Source organism: Phyllobates terribilis, unplaced genomic scaffold (genome assembly GCF_046119375.1).
Source record: "Phyllobates terribilis strain yellow unplaced genomic scaffold, ASM4611937v1 Scaffold_3__8_contigs__length_932513732, whole genome shotgun sequence".
In the NCBI taxonomy this organism is placed as follows: Eukaryota; Metazoa; Chordata; class Amphibia; order Anura; family Dendrobatidae; genus Phyllobates; species Phyllobates terribilis.
Genome location: NW_027362763.1, coordinates 458,948,760 through 458,965,134, shown reverse-complemented (window position 1 = coordinate 458,965,134; position 16,375 = coordinate 458,948,760). Strand labels below are relative to the sequence as shown.

Sequence of the window (16,375 nt, the reverse complement as noted above, 5' to 3'; positions counted from 1 at the left end):
GTCTGAAGTTGCCATAGACGGAGAAAAACTGTGTATACCTGCATATTAAACTGGAGGTATAAAGATGTACTGGAGGCCCTAATTCACCTCAATGTTTGCAAGGAGCCTTAAATTCTTGTTCATACAATTCAGTTTGCTAAAACTATAAGCTTGCATATAAGATTAATAATAAAAAGATGCAACCTTCTCTTTTTGGATTCAATCCTAGTTTTGGCTTGTGTATAGATTACATCAAAACTGCACTGGGTGAATGCCTAGTCGTATTTTTACATGGATTGTTCTCACAGTACATATTATGCTTAAGTATTCAAGAATGAAATGTGTTTGATAAAATGTTATCTAGCATACAAAATAAAATAGATAAATCCATTTAGTTTTTGCTTATGTTTATTTTGTGCATTGAATTCAAACAGGAAACTGTGTGCACTTCAACTGTTATCACAATGTGGTCAAGAAGACTGTGTATTTAACCATTTACACACAATTGATCATTACAGTATGTTCTTAGCTTCGTGAAAATCAGGGGTATGGCATGGGAAGCAGTGCTGGTAGTGCAACTAGCAATACTGAACTTGAAAATAAATGTTTTATATTGAATTTGAATTTGATAAAAATAATCTCACCAAACGTTGGTGGTGCTCACACACTACCGTTTATGCTTGGCATCACACCCCTGACAGAAGAAACGTATGTTTGGATTTTGTTGATAAAAAGTATTACAAAAATCTCCATACAAAAACTATTTTTATAGAAATCTTGCATTTCCACAAATAAACCTGAACATTTTTTGAAATAAAAATTGCTCGAGGATTTTGTTCATTTAACACTGACTGTATTGATGAATGCAGTCCGTTTAAAGCTCCCTGTGGAAAGTTCTTCTATGAGGCCCATACATTTTCCACAGTTGGAGTGAACTGCAGAGGCTCAGTTGGGTTCAAAATGAAACAGGGACTTATTTTTTTTTTTTTTAAAAATCCATAATGTCAAAGTCGGCTCCTGTTTGGCAAATTCACATTTTCCTCTCTTCAATACACAATGATATATTTTTCTGTATTCCATAACAACTACGTCTCAGCATAAACATTCTGCACACAGAAATGCTGCAATCTAGTTGAATTGAACAATACAATTATTGCCTTGTTTACTGACATTTTGTTTTATTTACGACAGTGAAACACAGAGTCCACAAAGCATTTAAGAATCTTCTCATACTGTTTTTGATTGTTTAATCATGTATAGTGATGAATTAGAATGCCATCATGATCTAATGTTGCCATTTCAACTTAAGAATGGATTTGGACATTTGTATTGGGCAAGTAATAAGAAACCACCTAATTTTCCTTTATCTTTGCCACAGAAATGCAAAGAGTTTACAGTCAATAAGATACAGTTTATGATTTCATTCTTCAATGGTTATTCTGGATTTTTTTAAAATTTCTTTTAATAATGTAAGCTTCAAAAATAACCTCTTATCCTTTTCTGATTTGGGACCTGGTAAAGCAACCACAAAAACATACACATTTACATTCAGAAGAATGGTGGACCCCTTGAAGAAAAAAAAAATCAACCTCCGCAGAAGTTCTTGATTTATCCATGACTCTTGCAGCTCTAGCCTGACTGAAGGATCAGTTTAAGTCTGAAGTTCATAGATGTAGCGACATGAGGTAACTCATTTTTATTTTGCACAGGTTGCATATTTCCACAGGAAACATTCTCGCAGAGTTGTTTGGAAAAGGAAAACAAAAAGCTGACAGTTTGTGCTTGGGGATGCCTGAAACCCAGCTCTATGCCATTGTTTCTTTTCCTGGCAACCTTCTGTCATTAAATGTATGCATGTTGATAACTTCCTCTGTCTTCACTATTACAGGAGGCTGCGGTTTATGTTTCAACCGTCGTTGACACTTAAGTGACATCCTTAATTCTTCTACCATTGCGCTACAGAAGGATCTCTGCAAATACAAACATAAATAATGTTTTGGTTTAAAAGCAAGCAACATTCACATGGGGTGTATAAACTATTAAAGATTTATTCTTTTGGCGCAGCATGTCAGCTAAGCAACCCTGCAAATTTACCATGTTGCTGCCTGAAGCTTCCAACAAACTGCTGTCACTTAAATATGCATCACATAGTAATTAAAATGACTTATCAAGCTGCGAAAGCTCATTGAAAATTTCACCTTGTCACTAAAATTATTTATCTGCCAACTAGTGCCTGGTGATGCACATTATAGGCAAATGCATTTGAGACATATGTTCACTGGAAAACACATCCAAAAACATTTGTAGTTTGCACATTTTCATATTTGCTATGCAAATTCTTTCTTTCGCACACAGTACTCATGTTCTAGCTTTTTACTTGCATGGAGTTCATAGAGTTGGTAATTTAGAAAGCTGTTTATTATCAATGGCACATTGCATTCAAAATGGTTCACTAGATGAGTGGGCCTCTTGAAAGAGAGGAGGGCCAATATTCAGAATAAATACAGAATATTATTGTATTTTACAGTGTACTGCAGATAAGAGACAGTCTTGAAAGAATGCAGGATATAGATATAGAGCTTTAACTAAATAAAATGGTTTTCATAATTTCGCTATTAACATTGAGTATAAAACAGAAATTAATTAATACCATTGAAGGTGTTATATTTTTCAATTTATGGATATTTCCTGCAAAATTGCATCCAAAAAGTACCATTCATATCAAATTGACAGTAGAAGGCTAAGATTTATTGCTCTAATTATTTTGCAAAATCAACAAACATATATGACCTGGTAAGGGGTTCTATTTATTCTCATAGTCTATTGTTAGGGCTAGATATTTTTTGGATTCTATATTAGTTAAGTAATCTAGTCTGGTAGTCTAAATTTATTCATGAGTTTAGCATGTGTAATTATGTACACATATATTTATTTATTGGTGCAGATATTAGTCATTTTGATATCTGCTCTATTTTGCACATATCACTCCTGAAACATGCATCTTTAGGCTCTCTATTTACTTTCTAGCTGCCATTGGAACTGTCCTGCTGTGGTTGCATTGCCCTTGGTACATCGCGTGCAGTGCAGAGTCTGTCAGATGGCTTCCTACCCATATAGATCTGCCTCCACCTCTGACATTAAGTGCATTCTACATTTACAATACACTCTATGATTCTGTACACTGTATGCTTCGCTAAAGTACCCTGTATGGCTGATTTTATCATCACTGTCTGTCTTTTTAAATAAGTAATCTGAAACTTCAAATTCTGCTTTGTTGAGTCATATAGCAGAAGATAATCCTCTGTCATATGCATCAACAGATTTAATTTGAAGTTTCACATCATTGATCTCTTAGCAGCAAAAAGCAAGCAGAACTCAGTTTTGCACTGCTTAGTAATTGAAAGCTTCATTTTGGAAGGCGTGTAAGAACTCTTAGCTCCACTAGAAACCAGCTATCAATGATGTAAAACACACAGACAGCTATATTAATATAGATAGCAGGATATAAAATCAGGCAGGATACTTAATAAGAGCATAAAGTGCACAAAAACACAAGGTGAATTCTACACTTAGACCTTCTTGATAAATTTTCAGAAAAATGGATCGAGTTAGTAGCAAACAGGAGAGGAAGAAGTCTGCAGCAATGAGGAGAAGCAGGGTGCTGCTGGAAAATGTAGTTCTAACAGTGTAAGAATATGACTGCGCATTCAGCAATGTGAAGCTGGATGCACAGGCAGATAGAGATGAAAAAGACACATATGTACAACAGAGAAACTTTTTGGTGGGCGAATTCTGTAGATTAACAATAAGTATGCATTTACTGTGCTTTGTGTAAAAGAATAGGATTTTAGGAATGACCCCTTAACCTAGTCTGCTAAGCAGCATCTAAATGCATCATTTAAGTGTACTGCAATGAATTAGACCAGAATTTAATATGATGTATACAGACTGCACCTAGTCATCTACCATCATCACACTTCAATCAACATGTCTATTTATCTATCCTTCCTGCAGGAATGTCACCCAGCTTTTCTAACCTGTGATAATTCTTACCTCTCCTGAGTGTATTTACTTGGTATGTTTTTAAACTGCTACCACTGCATTACCCCCTCACCACTTTTATTTATGACCAGCTTGTTTACTCTGCCTGCATTATATCCTGCATCTGGCTCAGTGCTAATTATCTGATGAAGATGAGTACAGGCCTCTGCCCTCTATTTCACACTTGAGTGCATTTATTAGCAAATATATTGTGATCACTACATCTGTAGGACATAGTCTGCTGTGCATCATCTAAGTGCCGCATTTAAGTGTACTGCAATGAATTAGACCAGAATTGAACCAGAAGGGAACTGAAGGTAACTGGATACATAGTCACAGTCAACAATGTTTCTGTTTGTTTTGACTATCACCCCTATAGTCCTACGCTTTCTACCAGCTCCCCTAATCCCTACACCTAGTAATGAACTGGTCATCTCTTCGTCCATCCTCCCCATCCATCTCACCTCCTCTTCAGAACTGTTACTCAACATAAAACCCTGTGTCTCCAAACACAGACAGCTGCCTCATGCCCTCTCCTGCTGACATCTTTTAATACTTTCTCTGCTCCACATCACTCCTGGCGACATTTCTTCAAATCCTGGTCCTCATCACCACATCCCCACAGTCACTTCTAACTCTCATCCATGATCTATCACAAATTTCCGCAAACTTTCTAACCTTATACCCATTCGCCCAGCCCCCACTTCCCAATTACCTCTAACAGGAGCTCTATGGAACACTCACTCTCTGTGCAACAAACTTTCGTACATCCAAGATCTTTTCATTGCTAACAAACTTTCCTTCTTTGGCATCACCAAACCTGCCTCATCCCATCTGAAACAGCATACCAGCTGCACTTTATTATGGTGGACTCCACCTCTCATACACTCCCCGCCCTAGCAGCAAGCATGATGGAGGAGTTGGTTTTCTCCTGTCAGATAACGGCTCCTTCATCCAAATTTCACTACCACCCCCATTTCTCTCCCTTCTTTTGTGGCGCCCTCTGTGCACATCTACTCCCCCTCCAACCTCCCACTGGCTATCATTTACCACCTCCCTTGGCCAGCCACCCCCTTTTTGGACCACTTCACCACCTTGCTGCTTCCCCTCTACCATCATGGGTGACTTCAAGATCCCCATTGATACTTCCCACTCAGCTGTCTCTAAGCTTCTATCTCTCACTTACTCCTTCAGCCTAGCTCAATAGTCTTCCACAACCACTCACGAAGACAGCCACTCACTGGACCTCATCTTCATCCGCTTCTGTTCCCTACCGGACATCTCTAACTCACCTCTCCCTCTGTCTGACCACAACCTACTTACTTTCTATTCCATCTCCTCACCAGGTACACAATCCCCTCTCCACAAACTTGCACACCCTTGCAGAAATCTCAAAAACCTAGATTTACACTCACTCTATGAATCCCTTCTCCCTCTTGCAGACATAAGTTAATTACACAATTCAGATGCTGCTTCCGCTTTACATAACATCATAACAGCTGCAGCTCTCAAAATGGTCACCCCCTCACATATACCAAAGCTCGCACAATTAACAGGCAACCCTGCCACACCAGACTGACTAAAGAACTGAGGCAGGCTTCCAGGGTTGCTGAGTGGAGATGGAAAAGATCCCATTCCAATGAGCACTTTATTATAACGAGTTGTGGTTCTGTGCTCCCACCTGTGAATGGAGCAGGTCCTGTGCTATGCTACTCCAGTCACAGGCACCTCCATTGTCCTTACCCTGGAGGCCGAGTTACTATGTGTGCAGGGAAACTGTCCCAATCTTGTGGATCATTCTGGTGTTGAGGGATGTGTGAGGACACAGGATGCTGTGTCTCTCATTGATTTCTCTGCCCAGGGAAGATTGGATGTTGTCTTCCCCGATTGCCAGGCAATGCAGGACGCTGCTTTGTCTGGTACTAAGCAATGGTGGGACTTTGTCTGGTCAGCTGTTGGAGCTAGCAGGGAGTGGCTGTCTGGGGATGATTGGGAGGTAATCAAAACCTGATCATTAGGCGGGCTAATTAAGCTTGCTCCCCGCTTAGTCCTTTGCTGTTTCCCTTTGTGCTTTGTGGTGAGTGGTGCCAACATTAGTCTTGCTATCTTTTCAGAGGTTTTCTCATTTTTACTTCCTGGGACTCTTGTAGAAGTACTCACCTGATTCTTGACTAGGAATCTGCGAAGAGCTCTGCAAAAATCCCCCTTCTTTTTACTGGGAGCTCGGTAAAGAGTATTCCCAGCCCTCAAGTGACTGCCTAGCTGGGCACCTTGTGCCAAGTGCATCTGTGGCTGCCCCTTTGCTGGTTTGGTGCCAGTCTTGCAGAGTCCCTCTGCGAAGGGCATAACATTCATCACATTACAACAGTCCCTCACTACTTTCAAGTCCACACTTACTGTAGCAAAACAAATCTACTTCTCATCTCTCATATGTTCCCTGTCTCAAAACTCTAATCAGCTATTTAACACTTTTAATTCTCTTCTCCATCCCCCTGCACATTCTCCCTCTTCTCTCATGTCAGCAGAAGACTTTGCCTTATTTTACAAGCCGAATATTGATAACATCAGACAAAGCTTTGGCCTACAGTCTCCACAGAAACTCCTCATAACAACTCAGCCCTCCTCCTCCAAAACAAACTTCTCTGCCATTATGGAAGATCAACTTTCCTCTCTACTCTCCAGATCACATCTCACTGCCTGTGCAGTTGACCTGATCCCATCCTGCCTCATCCTAAACATCACAACAGTCTTCATCTCAACCTTAACCCCATCTCTTCAACCTGTCACTAACAACTGGTGTCTTCCCCTCTTGCTTCAAACATGCTTCTATCAAACCTATCCTCAAAAAGCTCTCCATTGACCCATCCTCTGTGTCTAGCTATTGCCCCATATCACTTCTCCTCTATGCCTCAAAACTAATGGAACAATATGTCCATCTTGAACTGTCCTCCCGCCTCTCCTCCTGATCTCCTGCTCCCTCTTTGACTGCTTACAATGTGGCTTCCGACCGCATAATTACACTGAAACTGCCATGACTAAGATCACTAATGACCTATTAACTGAAAAATCGAAGCAAAACCACTCGTTCCTCCTCCAGGACCTGTCTTCTGCCTTTGACACAGTGAACAATTCCTCTTACTACAGATTATCTCATCTCTTGGCACAGACTTCGCCCTATTTTGGATCTCTTCATACCTGACAGACTGGATATACAGTGTCTCTCACTCACACACTACCTCCTCACCTAATGCAATATCTGTCTGTGTCCCCCAACGTTCAGCTCCAGGACCCCTGCTATTCTCCATCTACACCTTTGGCCTGGGACATCTCATAGAGTCCCATGGTTTTTAGTATCATCTCTAGGATGATGGCACACAGATCTTACCTCTCTGGACCGGATATCACCTCCTTACTAACCAGAATCACACAATGTCTGTCCGCTATTTCATTTTTCTTCTGGTTGAATTCTCAAAATTAACATGGATAAAACAGAATTCATCATCTTTCCCCCATCTCACTCAAAGACCCCAACAGACCTATCCATCAAAGTCAATGACTGTTCACTCCCCCCTTTGCCACAAACTCACTTCCTCGGAGTAACCCTGGACTCTGATCTCTCCTTCAAACCACAAACCAAGCCCTTTCCACTTATTGCCGACTCCAACTCAAAAATATTTCCCAGATCCAAACATTGCTTACTCCAGAATCTGCAAAAACACTAGTGCATGCCCTCATCATCTCCTGCCTCGACTACTGCAACCTCCTGCTTTGTGGCCTCCCCTCAAACACTCTTGCAACCCTCCAATCTATACTAAACTCTGCTGCCCAAGTAATCCACCTGTCCCCCCACTATTCCTGGCCTCTCCTCTCTGTCAATCCCTTTACTTGCTCCCCATTGTCCAGAGACTCCACTTCAAAACCCTAGCCATGACATACAAAACCATCCACAACCTGTCTGCTCCATTCATCTGTGACCTAGTCTCCGGGTATTCACCTGCAGGCAACCTCCGATCCTCACAGGATCTCCTTTTCTACTCCCCTCTTATCTAGTCTTCCCTCAATCGCATACAAGATTTCTCCCATGCATCCCCCTTACTCTGAAACTCTCAACTCCAACATATCAGACTCTCGCCTACAGTGGAAACCTTTAAAAGAAACCTGAAAACCTACCTCTTTCGACAATCGTACAACCTGCAGTAACCCTCGTATCACCATACCACTGCACAAACAGCTCTACCCTCACCTAATATATCCTCACCCAACCCTTGTAGACTGAAATCCCTCATGGGCAGGGTCCTCTCTCCTCTTGTACCAGTCGGTGACTTATTTTGTTCAAGATTATTGTACTAGTTTTTTATCTTGTATGTTTTCACATGCAAAGTGTCATGGAATAAATGGAGCTATAATAATAAATAATAATAACCTAGTAGTTTTGTCTGAAGTCTGAGTTGATTTCGGGATATAATCAGGGAATACATTTATTTGAGAATTTTATGTATGTTTCCATTTCTAATATAGTAAAAAAAAATCTGTAGTACTCTGCAAAAAATACAATACTATATGATATCTAATGTATGAACCATATAAATGGCAAATATATTAAGAGCTGCAATGGAAATTTTTAGATAGTAAGAGGACATGTTTCCTCAGCATAATTTGGTTGTTGAGATGTCTATCCAGGATCATAAATTAAATGTTATTTTTTTAAATATAATTTAAGATTTATTTGCACTCTGAACTGTTGGATCCTATTATTTGTTTTACACTAGAAAAATTGAGCTTATGTAAAGCCTGCAGTATCCTGGTTAATAGATCTTTCAGTGTTGATGTTCCAGCTTAACAGTGCCATTTTTATATTGGCAAGTTATGAAGGCAGTTTCTGCATTTGCTTGCAACCTTAAATAATGTGTTTCTTAACACCTTGAAGCCTTGTTATAAAATTCCTGCAGATGTGCGTGTTTTTCTTGCTACCAGGACAACAATTACATTAAGAATTTATATGTTGCTAAATAAATGATGTGCCAGTGATTACATTATGTTTGAGTCGTGCATTTATTCATAATGGATCAATTTGCTTTAAATGAATGAAAAAGTAAAAGGCTAAAATATAGAGAAGTCAAAACACAAAAAGAGGTTGTCAAAGTTTGAGATGGAACACAAATTATATTTCTGTTTTTCTTTGTGGGAAAAAAGAACACTCTAGTCACTCACTTTAAATAAACTGAATCTTTTACTTTGCCCTTTGATACTGTTTCTTTGAAAGACACTTTCGAAATTCAGAATGAAAGTGCAAGGTTTGTTCAGAAGTTCATTACCTCTAGCACTGCACGTCAGATATTGTTTGAAATCTTGTTAAAATGTCTTAAAGCAATAATGGCAGTAATCTTGCAGCTTATAGCTTGTGTTAGAGGTCAATGTTTTCACATTTTCTAGAATACATCAATCAAAATGCTTTCCATTTTGACTGAAGTTAGCCCTGAATGCATATGAGGCCCTCCTGTGGGTTTCTTTTCTAATAAGCTTCTGTCTCTACAGGCTACTCCTTCTGGGAATTTGAATGATGTACTGCACAGTTGGAGATTTTCAATCGAGCCTTATAAAGCCAGAGGCAGTAACCAAAATTTTAGGGAATGTTGACATAACAAAGAATCTTTGACAAACTACTCTGAAAAGAGAATAAACATGAGACTTACTGTACTTGTTGAGTAAAATAAACATTTATTTTCCCCTGTTTTATTTAGTAAAAAGTAGAATGAAATATTTGTTGTTTTTCTTCATATAATTTTTTAATTCCATGTAGGCTGAGGCTATTTGTCATTTCTTAACTGGATGGCAACATTTTGAAAAACTGGTATGTATGACTATATTTAACAATAACTCTGTTTTATGTATTCAAATGATTATGACTGTGTTTTTGTATCACATGTGATTCTAAATTTATATGGCAAAAGAAGGCATTTTTTTCATATATCAGCTCTAATATGTTATATTGAGCACTGCAAAAGTTTAGGCACATATGAAAAAAATGCTGCAAATTAAGAAATTTGTCAAAAAAAGAAGTATAAATACTTTTATTTCTGATTATTAATTAAAAAATGCTAAATTAATGATCAAAGGAGAAATTTAATTTAAAGCATTGTATGATGTGAGCACCATTTGCCTTCAAAAATCATTAAAGCTTTTTCTATGTGAACTCGGCTGCTCCAAACATCTTGAATAATTAACCACAGATCTTCTGTGGATGTATTCTTACACAAATCTTTTTGTCTCTTCATGAAATTTCACTCAGACTCAATGATGTTGAGATCAGGGCTCTGTGAGAGTTATTGCATCATTTCTAGAACTCCTTGTTCTTCTTCCTAGTTCTTAATGAAATTGGCTGTTTGTTTGTGGTCATTGCCCTGCTGAAAAATTATTTTGAAGCTAATCAGATGCCTCCCCAATGGTATTGCATGATGGATAAGTACCTGTCTGTATTTCTTATATTTAAGGACACCAAAAAATAGGCAATGGTGAACACTGTAGACATAGTGGATGGTCCAAGAAACTTAGAATAGCAGATTGTGAGGAGCTACCCACTTACTAAAGACTATCAGACTTTTTCAGCATGGAGCTCCATTTCCGTCAATATTATTGTTGTGTTTTATTAGAGATTTACTTGCTGTGTTTTATTAATGTTCTGCATGCTCATCAGTTTATATACACTAATTTTACTTGTAACGTGTCCAGCATTCCAGTAATCTCATTAATATTTCAGGAGCCTTAATCTATTGTTCAAACAGCAACTTGGTCTATTGTGTGAGTGTTGAAAATAGATCCGGTGGAGTCGTCACCACAGGGAGATGCACATGCAGACCCAGGTGATGGGTTTGACCTGAGAAAAATACCTCCACTAATGCACACTTAGCTTTGGGGGAGGATAAGAGCAGTTCTGCCCATTAAGGGGGCTGATCCCAGTGAAGGGAAAAGAAACCACATGTTTAGTGAAGAGTTGGTGGAATGTCATCAAAGGGATAGGATCTAGTCTGAGGACCTGGACCACGGATGGATCAATAGCTTATGGAATACAGATCAGCTGCCGACTGGGCTGGATAAACATGCTACAGTTGTAGGATCTGTCATTTGGATTTGATGAACTTTCTTAAAGGACTGTTGCTACTGGATACATTTGCTTCTATCATTTTATCTGTCATATGGAGGATTGTGGACTGTGACTACAGACTATACTGGCTGGGGATACAAAATCTGTGGGCCAACCAAAAGTTGGGGGGACAGTGAGTATAGCCTGCCACAAAGGCAGAGGAACTACCTCCCCGGGGAGGGGAAATTGTGGACTGAGACAATTGTATTTTGGACATTTTCCTGGAATTGCAATATTTCCATGGATGTAATGAATAACATATTGTTGCATCATTAACCTGTCTATGTGATTATTAAAAACTACATTCTCAGATATTAACACAGATGAAGGACACATCATGTGTACATCCTTTCAAAATTGAAAGTTATACTGCAGTGCTATCAGCTAAGAGCTGATAGCAACCAGTGGGATCGAACTTCACCCATGTGCTGTTTAGACAAGTCTGGCCAGAAGTGATCTTTATGGAACAATTGCAGCCAAAAAACATGCATTCAACAGAAAATTTGCAGCAGGCTCTCTGGACTGATGAGTTGAAATTTGACATATCTGGCTGTAGATGAAGGCAGTATGTTTCCCAAAGGACTGGAGAGCGATAAAAATAATGAGTGTCTGTTGGCAACAGTGAAGCATGGTGGTGGTTCTTAGCAAGTTTGTAGCTGCATTTTAGCAAATGCAGTTGCATATTTGCTCATGATTAATGGTGCCTTTAATACAGAGAAATACAGACACATATTTATCCATTATGCAATATATCATGGAGACATCTGATTGGCTCTAAATTTAATTCTGCAGCAGAACAATGACACAAACATGCAGACAATTTTGGCCCTGGTGGACATTTTCTGATTTGAGGGAAATTAAGTCTGACATCGTCCGTTAAGTCTGACATCTGTCAGCTAAGGCTGACATCAGTATTGTGCAAAGATTTGATGGCATTATAAGACAAGACCGGTAAAAATATATTGCAGTGAAAAATATAATAACTGACAACCAGCACGGATTCATGAAAGATAAGTCGTCTCTAACCAACTTGTTGGGTTTCTATGAGGAGGTAAGTGCAAATCTGGATGTTGGAAGTGCGGCTGATGTGATTTATCTGTTCTTTGTAAAGGCATTTGACACTGCGCCACTTAACAGCCTTATACTGAAGCTCCAGAAACAGGGATAGGGGAATATATATGCAGGTGGGTAAAGAACTGACTAAAAGACAGAAAACAAAGAGTTGGTGTGTAACATTCTATAAATGTGATAGTCAGCAGTGGAGTACCACAGGAATCTGTGCTAGGACCGATTTTTTAAATCTGTTTATGAACTTGTCAGTAGGATTGAGAGTAAAGAGTCTGATAACACCAAACAATGTAGGATATTAAAAACTGACCTTGATAGTAAAATATCACAAAATGATCTGGATTAGATGTCTGAATGGGCAAACACTTGGAAAATAAGGATTAAAGTTGATAAATGTAGAGTGATTCACCTAGGATGAAGTAATCCTATTGCTGTATATACATAAAATGTGAGTATTTTTGGGACTACAGAACAGGAGAAGGGCTTGGTTGTTCTGTCAACAAGTAAGCTGAGCAGCAGTAATCAATGTCAAGCAGCAGCTGCAAAAGCAAACCAGATTTTAGGGTGTATAAAAAAAGAGATAAAATCCTGTTATCCCAATGTACTGTTCCCACTCTATAAATCACTTGTAAGGCAACATCTAGAATATGGAAAACAGTTTTGGTGAGTATATTGAACCCACAATTTATTTTTGAAATGAGTGTAAAACCAGGGTAAAATTAAAATGTATTTTGTTTTTTTCTCTCAAGTGATTCATTTATAAGGTATATTTTTTTACATAGTAAGTAGAACATAGGCTATATATCCCAAAATGTATTATACCATTTCCCCCGTACTGAGAGATATCCCACTTAGGGAAAATTTTGCTGCTTGGTCACATAGTGGCGGCCAAAATTGAAGAAGAACATTATGATTTTAGGACTAAACGTAGGCTAGAATAATTTTAGACACCTCTGCTCATCAGCAAAAGTTTCACATTGGAGAAGAACGTAAGGGTACTTTTATATGGTTTCTTTTTCTGCCACTTTTTCACAGGCTTGGTCATAAAAACACCAAATATAGTGGAAAACATTCTAACAAAAACTATGAATAGTTCCATTCATTTGTATGGAAAAACCACTTGCTATTCATATGTTCAAGAGTATGAGCATCTTTTAAATGATTTAGGCTTTTCAAGGACACCAAGTGTTTAAAATAAGTAACATATACATTATTCAGACATTTTTAACTAAGAAGACAGTCAATATGTTACAATACAAATGAATGCAAAGGCTAAAAAGATGTTGGAAGACATCAGCATTTTCTAATTGTTTTTGCCTGAAAAGACACTAGTATTCTCTACAATGCTTTATTGATTTAAAAAGATATCCAAATAATGTCAGTTAAAATCCATCTAAAAATCGCTGAAAAATGTTAGGGGGAAAAAGGTTGAAAAAGTTCTAAAGAAATAACCAATAAATGTGAAAATATGCTTCAGGATTACAGAATTAGCTATTCCTGAATCGTCTGCTTGAAAATCCAACTATTTTGACTGCCGGACAAAAGATGCAGTGTGAACATACTTTAACACCCTTTTAAGTGACCCAATTTTAAAAAATGCACCCCCATATTCAACTGGAGTTTTGTTGGAAGTGTACTGAATAAGACCACATTCTATTGTCAAAATGAATGCAAAGCTTGTAAAAACTAATGCAATTTTATATATTTCTACAAGTCCAAAATTTATAGGGTTTTTTTTTTAGAAAGTACATAGAACTATGTCTATATACCCCAACATCTATTATCTATTTTTCCCTTGCTCATAAATGAAGCCCACTTAGACCACATGTTTTGCTTGACAGCATGATGGGGGCCAATATTGAAAGAGCTCCATATAGTTTTTCAGGGCTATATTTTACCTTGAATCAATGATAAAAAACACTGTTTATCTAAAAATTATTTTAGCTAGCAAAACATTGTAAACGCCATATAAGTGACCCCATATAAAAACTGAAACCTCTATTCATCTAGGAGTATAGTGTGAATTTATTTTTCAGCATGAGATTTGTATTTACCTTACAGTATTCATCTAAGTGTACAGTGAGAATTTTTTTTCTATTTTGTGGGTTTTTTTGTATTCCAATTGATAAGTTGGCCATAGTTAATGAAAAAGTACAGCAAAATGGTTGAAGATGGCTAGGGTTTAAACAAAAAGTAAATCCAATTATAAACTTGTGGTTGTATACTAGAAACAGAAACATTCTCTTAAAAAATGTAGGTTTATCTAGGCACAAGTCACAATTACAACTGGCCTCTCTCCTAAGGCTATGTGCGCATGATGAGTATTTGAAGCAGAAATTTCCTGAGTGTTTCTGCATTTCCTTGGCAGGAAAAATGCATGCAGATTTTACATCCGTTTTTGACATGTTTTTTTATGAGTTTTTTTAAGCGTTTTTGTACATCAATGAATGCATTTTGGAGCTAAATAAAGTTATTTGGTGGGACATTGCTTAAACCTTGAATTACCATCAGAACTGAGATGAGTATATTGGTTCATTCGAATGATTAAAGAATGTGTCTGTTGTATTTCAAATAAAGTGTTTACTCTGTGTCTGTGTGTTTATTTAACTCTTTACTCTACTTTAATTAAGCTTGGTCATGAAAAGGTCTGATTGACACCTTGTCATCACCAAACAAAAGAGCTAAGTGTCAGCTAGTCCCATTCACCCAATCTTCATTAGCATTTTTATTCATGTAATTTATGCGGCTGCTGTGAGCCGTTATTTTTAGCCTGGGAAGGTGCCATTTGCAAACATTTTCCCTGGCCATAATTAACATCTCACAGCTGGTTCATTTGCCACTACATCCCCACGAACAGAAACAAGCAGAGGTTTGGACGCAGCATATTTTTGTTGCATCCAAATCGTGGTGTTCTAATGCCACACTTTTGTTGTCGGTACATGTGAATCCACCGCATATAATGACACTTCAATCAGTCAAAATCTGCAGCGGAGACTAGCGTGTCCGCTACAGAAATTGGCATGCTGTGGGTGAGTTTGGGTACATGGCCACAGTCAGGAGCCGCTGCAGGTTTGAGGCTGCGTGTTTATACTGTGTCAAACCCGCAGCGTCCAGATGTTACAGCATTGTGGATGGGATCTCTTGGAATCCCATGTTACCTATGCATGCATCAGAGGTTGCAAATCACACGTGGACACTGTCATGCAGTGTCTCCGCAACAAAAATTTGACCACTAGAATGTATAGAATGTGGTAAATACGCATGGTTCAGTGAAAACATGTGGATTTACCTGCATTCAATAGAATGCAACCTTTTGGATGCAGAAAAAAAAATGCTTCCAAAGCGCTGCTATGTCCGGATCGTGGGCACAGAGCCTAAAATAAAAAAAAATGGTGTGGGCTCCCTCGTCGTTTTTATAACCAGCAGAGAGAAAGTCGACCACTGGGGGATGATATTAGTAGCCGGGGAAGGGGCCATTAGCTAACAATGTTCCCTGGCTATTATTATCAGCCCACAGCTGTTTATTTAGCCTTTACTGGCTAGATTACAGGGGGACCCCAGAAAAAAATTGACGTGGGATCCCCCTATAAAATCTAACCAGCAAAGGCTAAACTAGACAGCTGTGGGCTGATATTAATAGCCAGAGAAGGGGCCATGAATACTAGCCCCCTCCACGGCTATTAATATCACCCCTCATCAGTCCCAGAAATGGCGCATCAATAAGATGCGCCAAATCTGATGCTTAGCCTCCACTCTTCCCACTACTCTGTAGCAGTGGTTAGTGGGGTAATGGGGTTGGGGTTCACGTCAGCCTTTTATTGGCGGCTGAAGTGAAGCCCAGGTTAGGAATAGAGGCTGTCTATAAGACGCTCCCATTACTAACTGTGTAGTAAAATGGTCACCGCTTTTTCAATAAAAGACACGGCCAGAATAAAGTATTTTAATGAAATAAAAAACACACGATTCTACATTTTTTTTTATTACACTTTGTCCACGAAGCTATCGATTTTCTGAAAAAACGTAAAATATCAAACAACCATATCTCTCACCTGTCCGCCGTCAATGACGTAGTCCATGTACTGCCAACGATTGTCCCACGACGATCCAGGTCATTTATACAGCAGTGACATCAGCCATCACTGATGT

General features: G+C 38.5%; 1 protein-coding gene across 3 annotated transcripts in view; it reads right to left on the bottom strand.

The window, feature by feature from the left end:
* Nucleotides 1-369: 369 nt before the first annotated feature.
* GRIK2 (glutamate ionotropic receptor kainate type subunit 2) overlaps nucleotides 370-16,375 on the bottom strand; it is a 1,245,293-nt gene continuing 1,229,287 nt past the window's right edge. For 2 of the 3 annotated variants that reach the window (XM_073675764.1, XM_073675765.1), the window contains one exon: nucleotides 1,815-1,949. Coding sequence is in view for 1 of the 3 variants with exons in the window: in XM_073675763.1 (XP_073531864.1) it covers nucleotides 1,785-1,949 (165 nt within the window). In the remaining 2 variants the exon portion in view is untranslated. Of the gene's footprint in view, nucleotides 1,950-16,375 lie in introns of all 3 variants that reach the window. The other variant, XM_073675763.1, reaches the window with a different exon arrangement.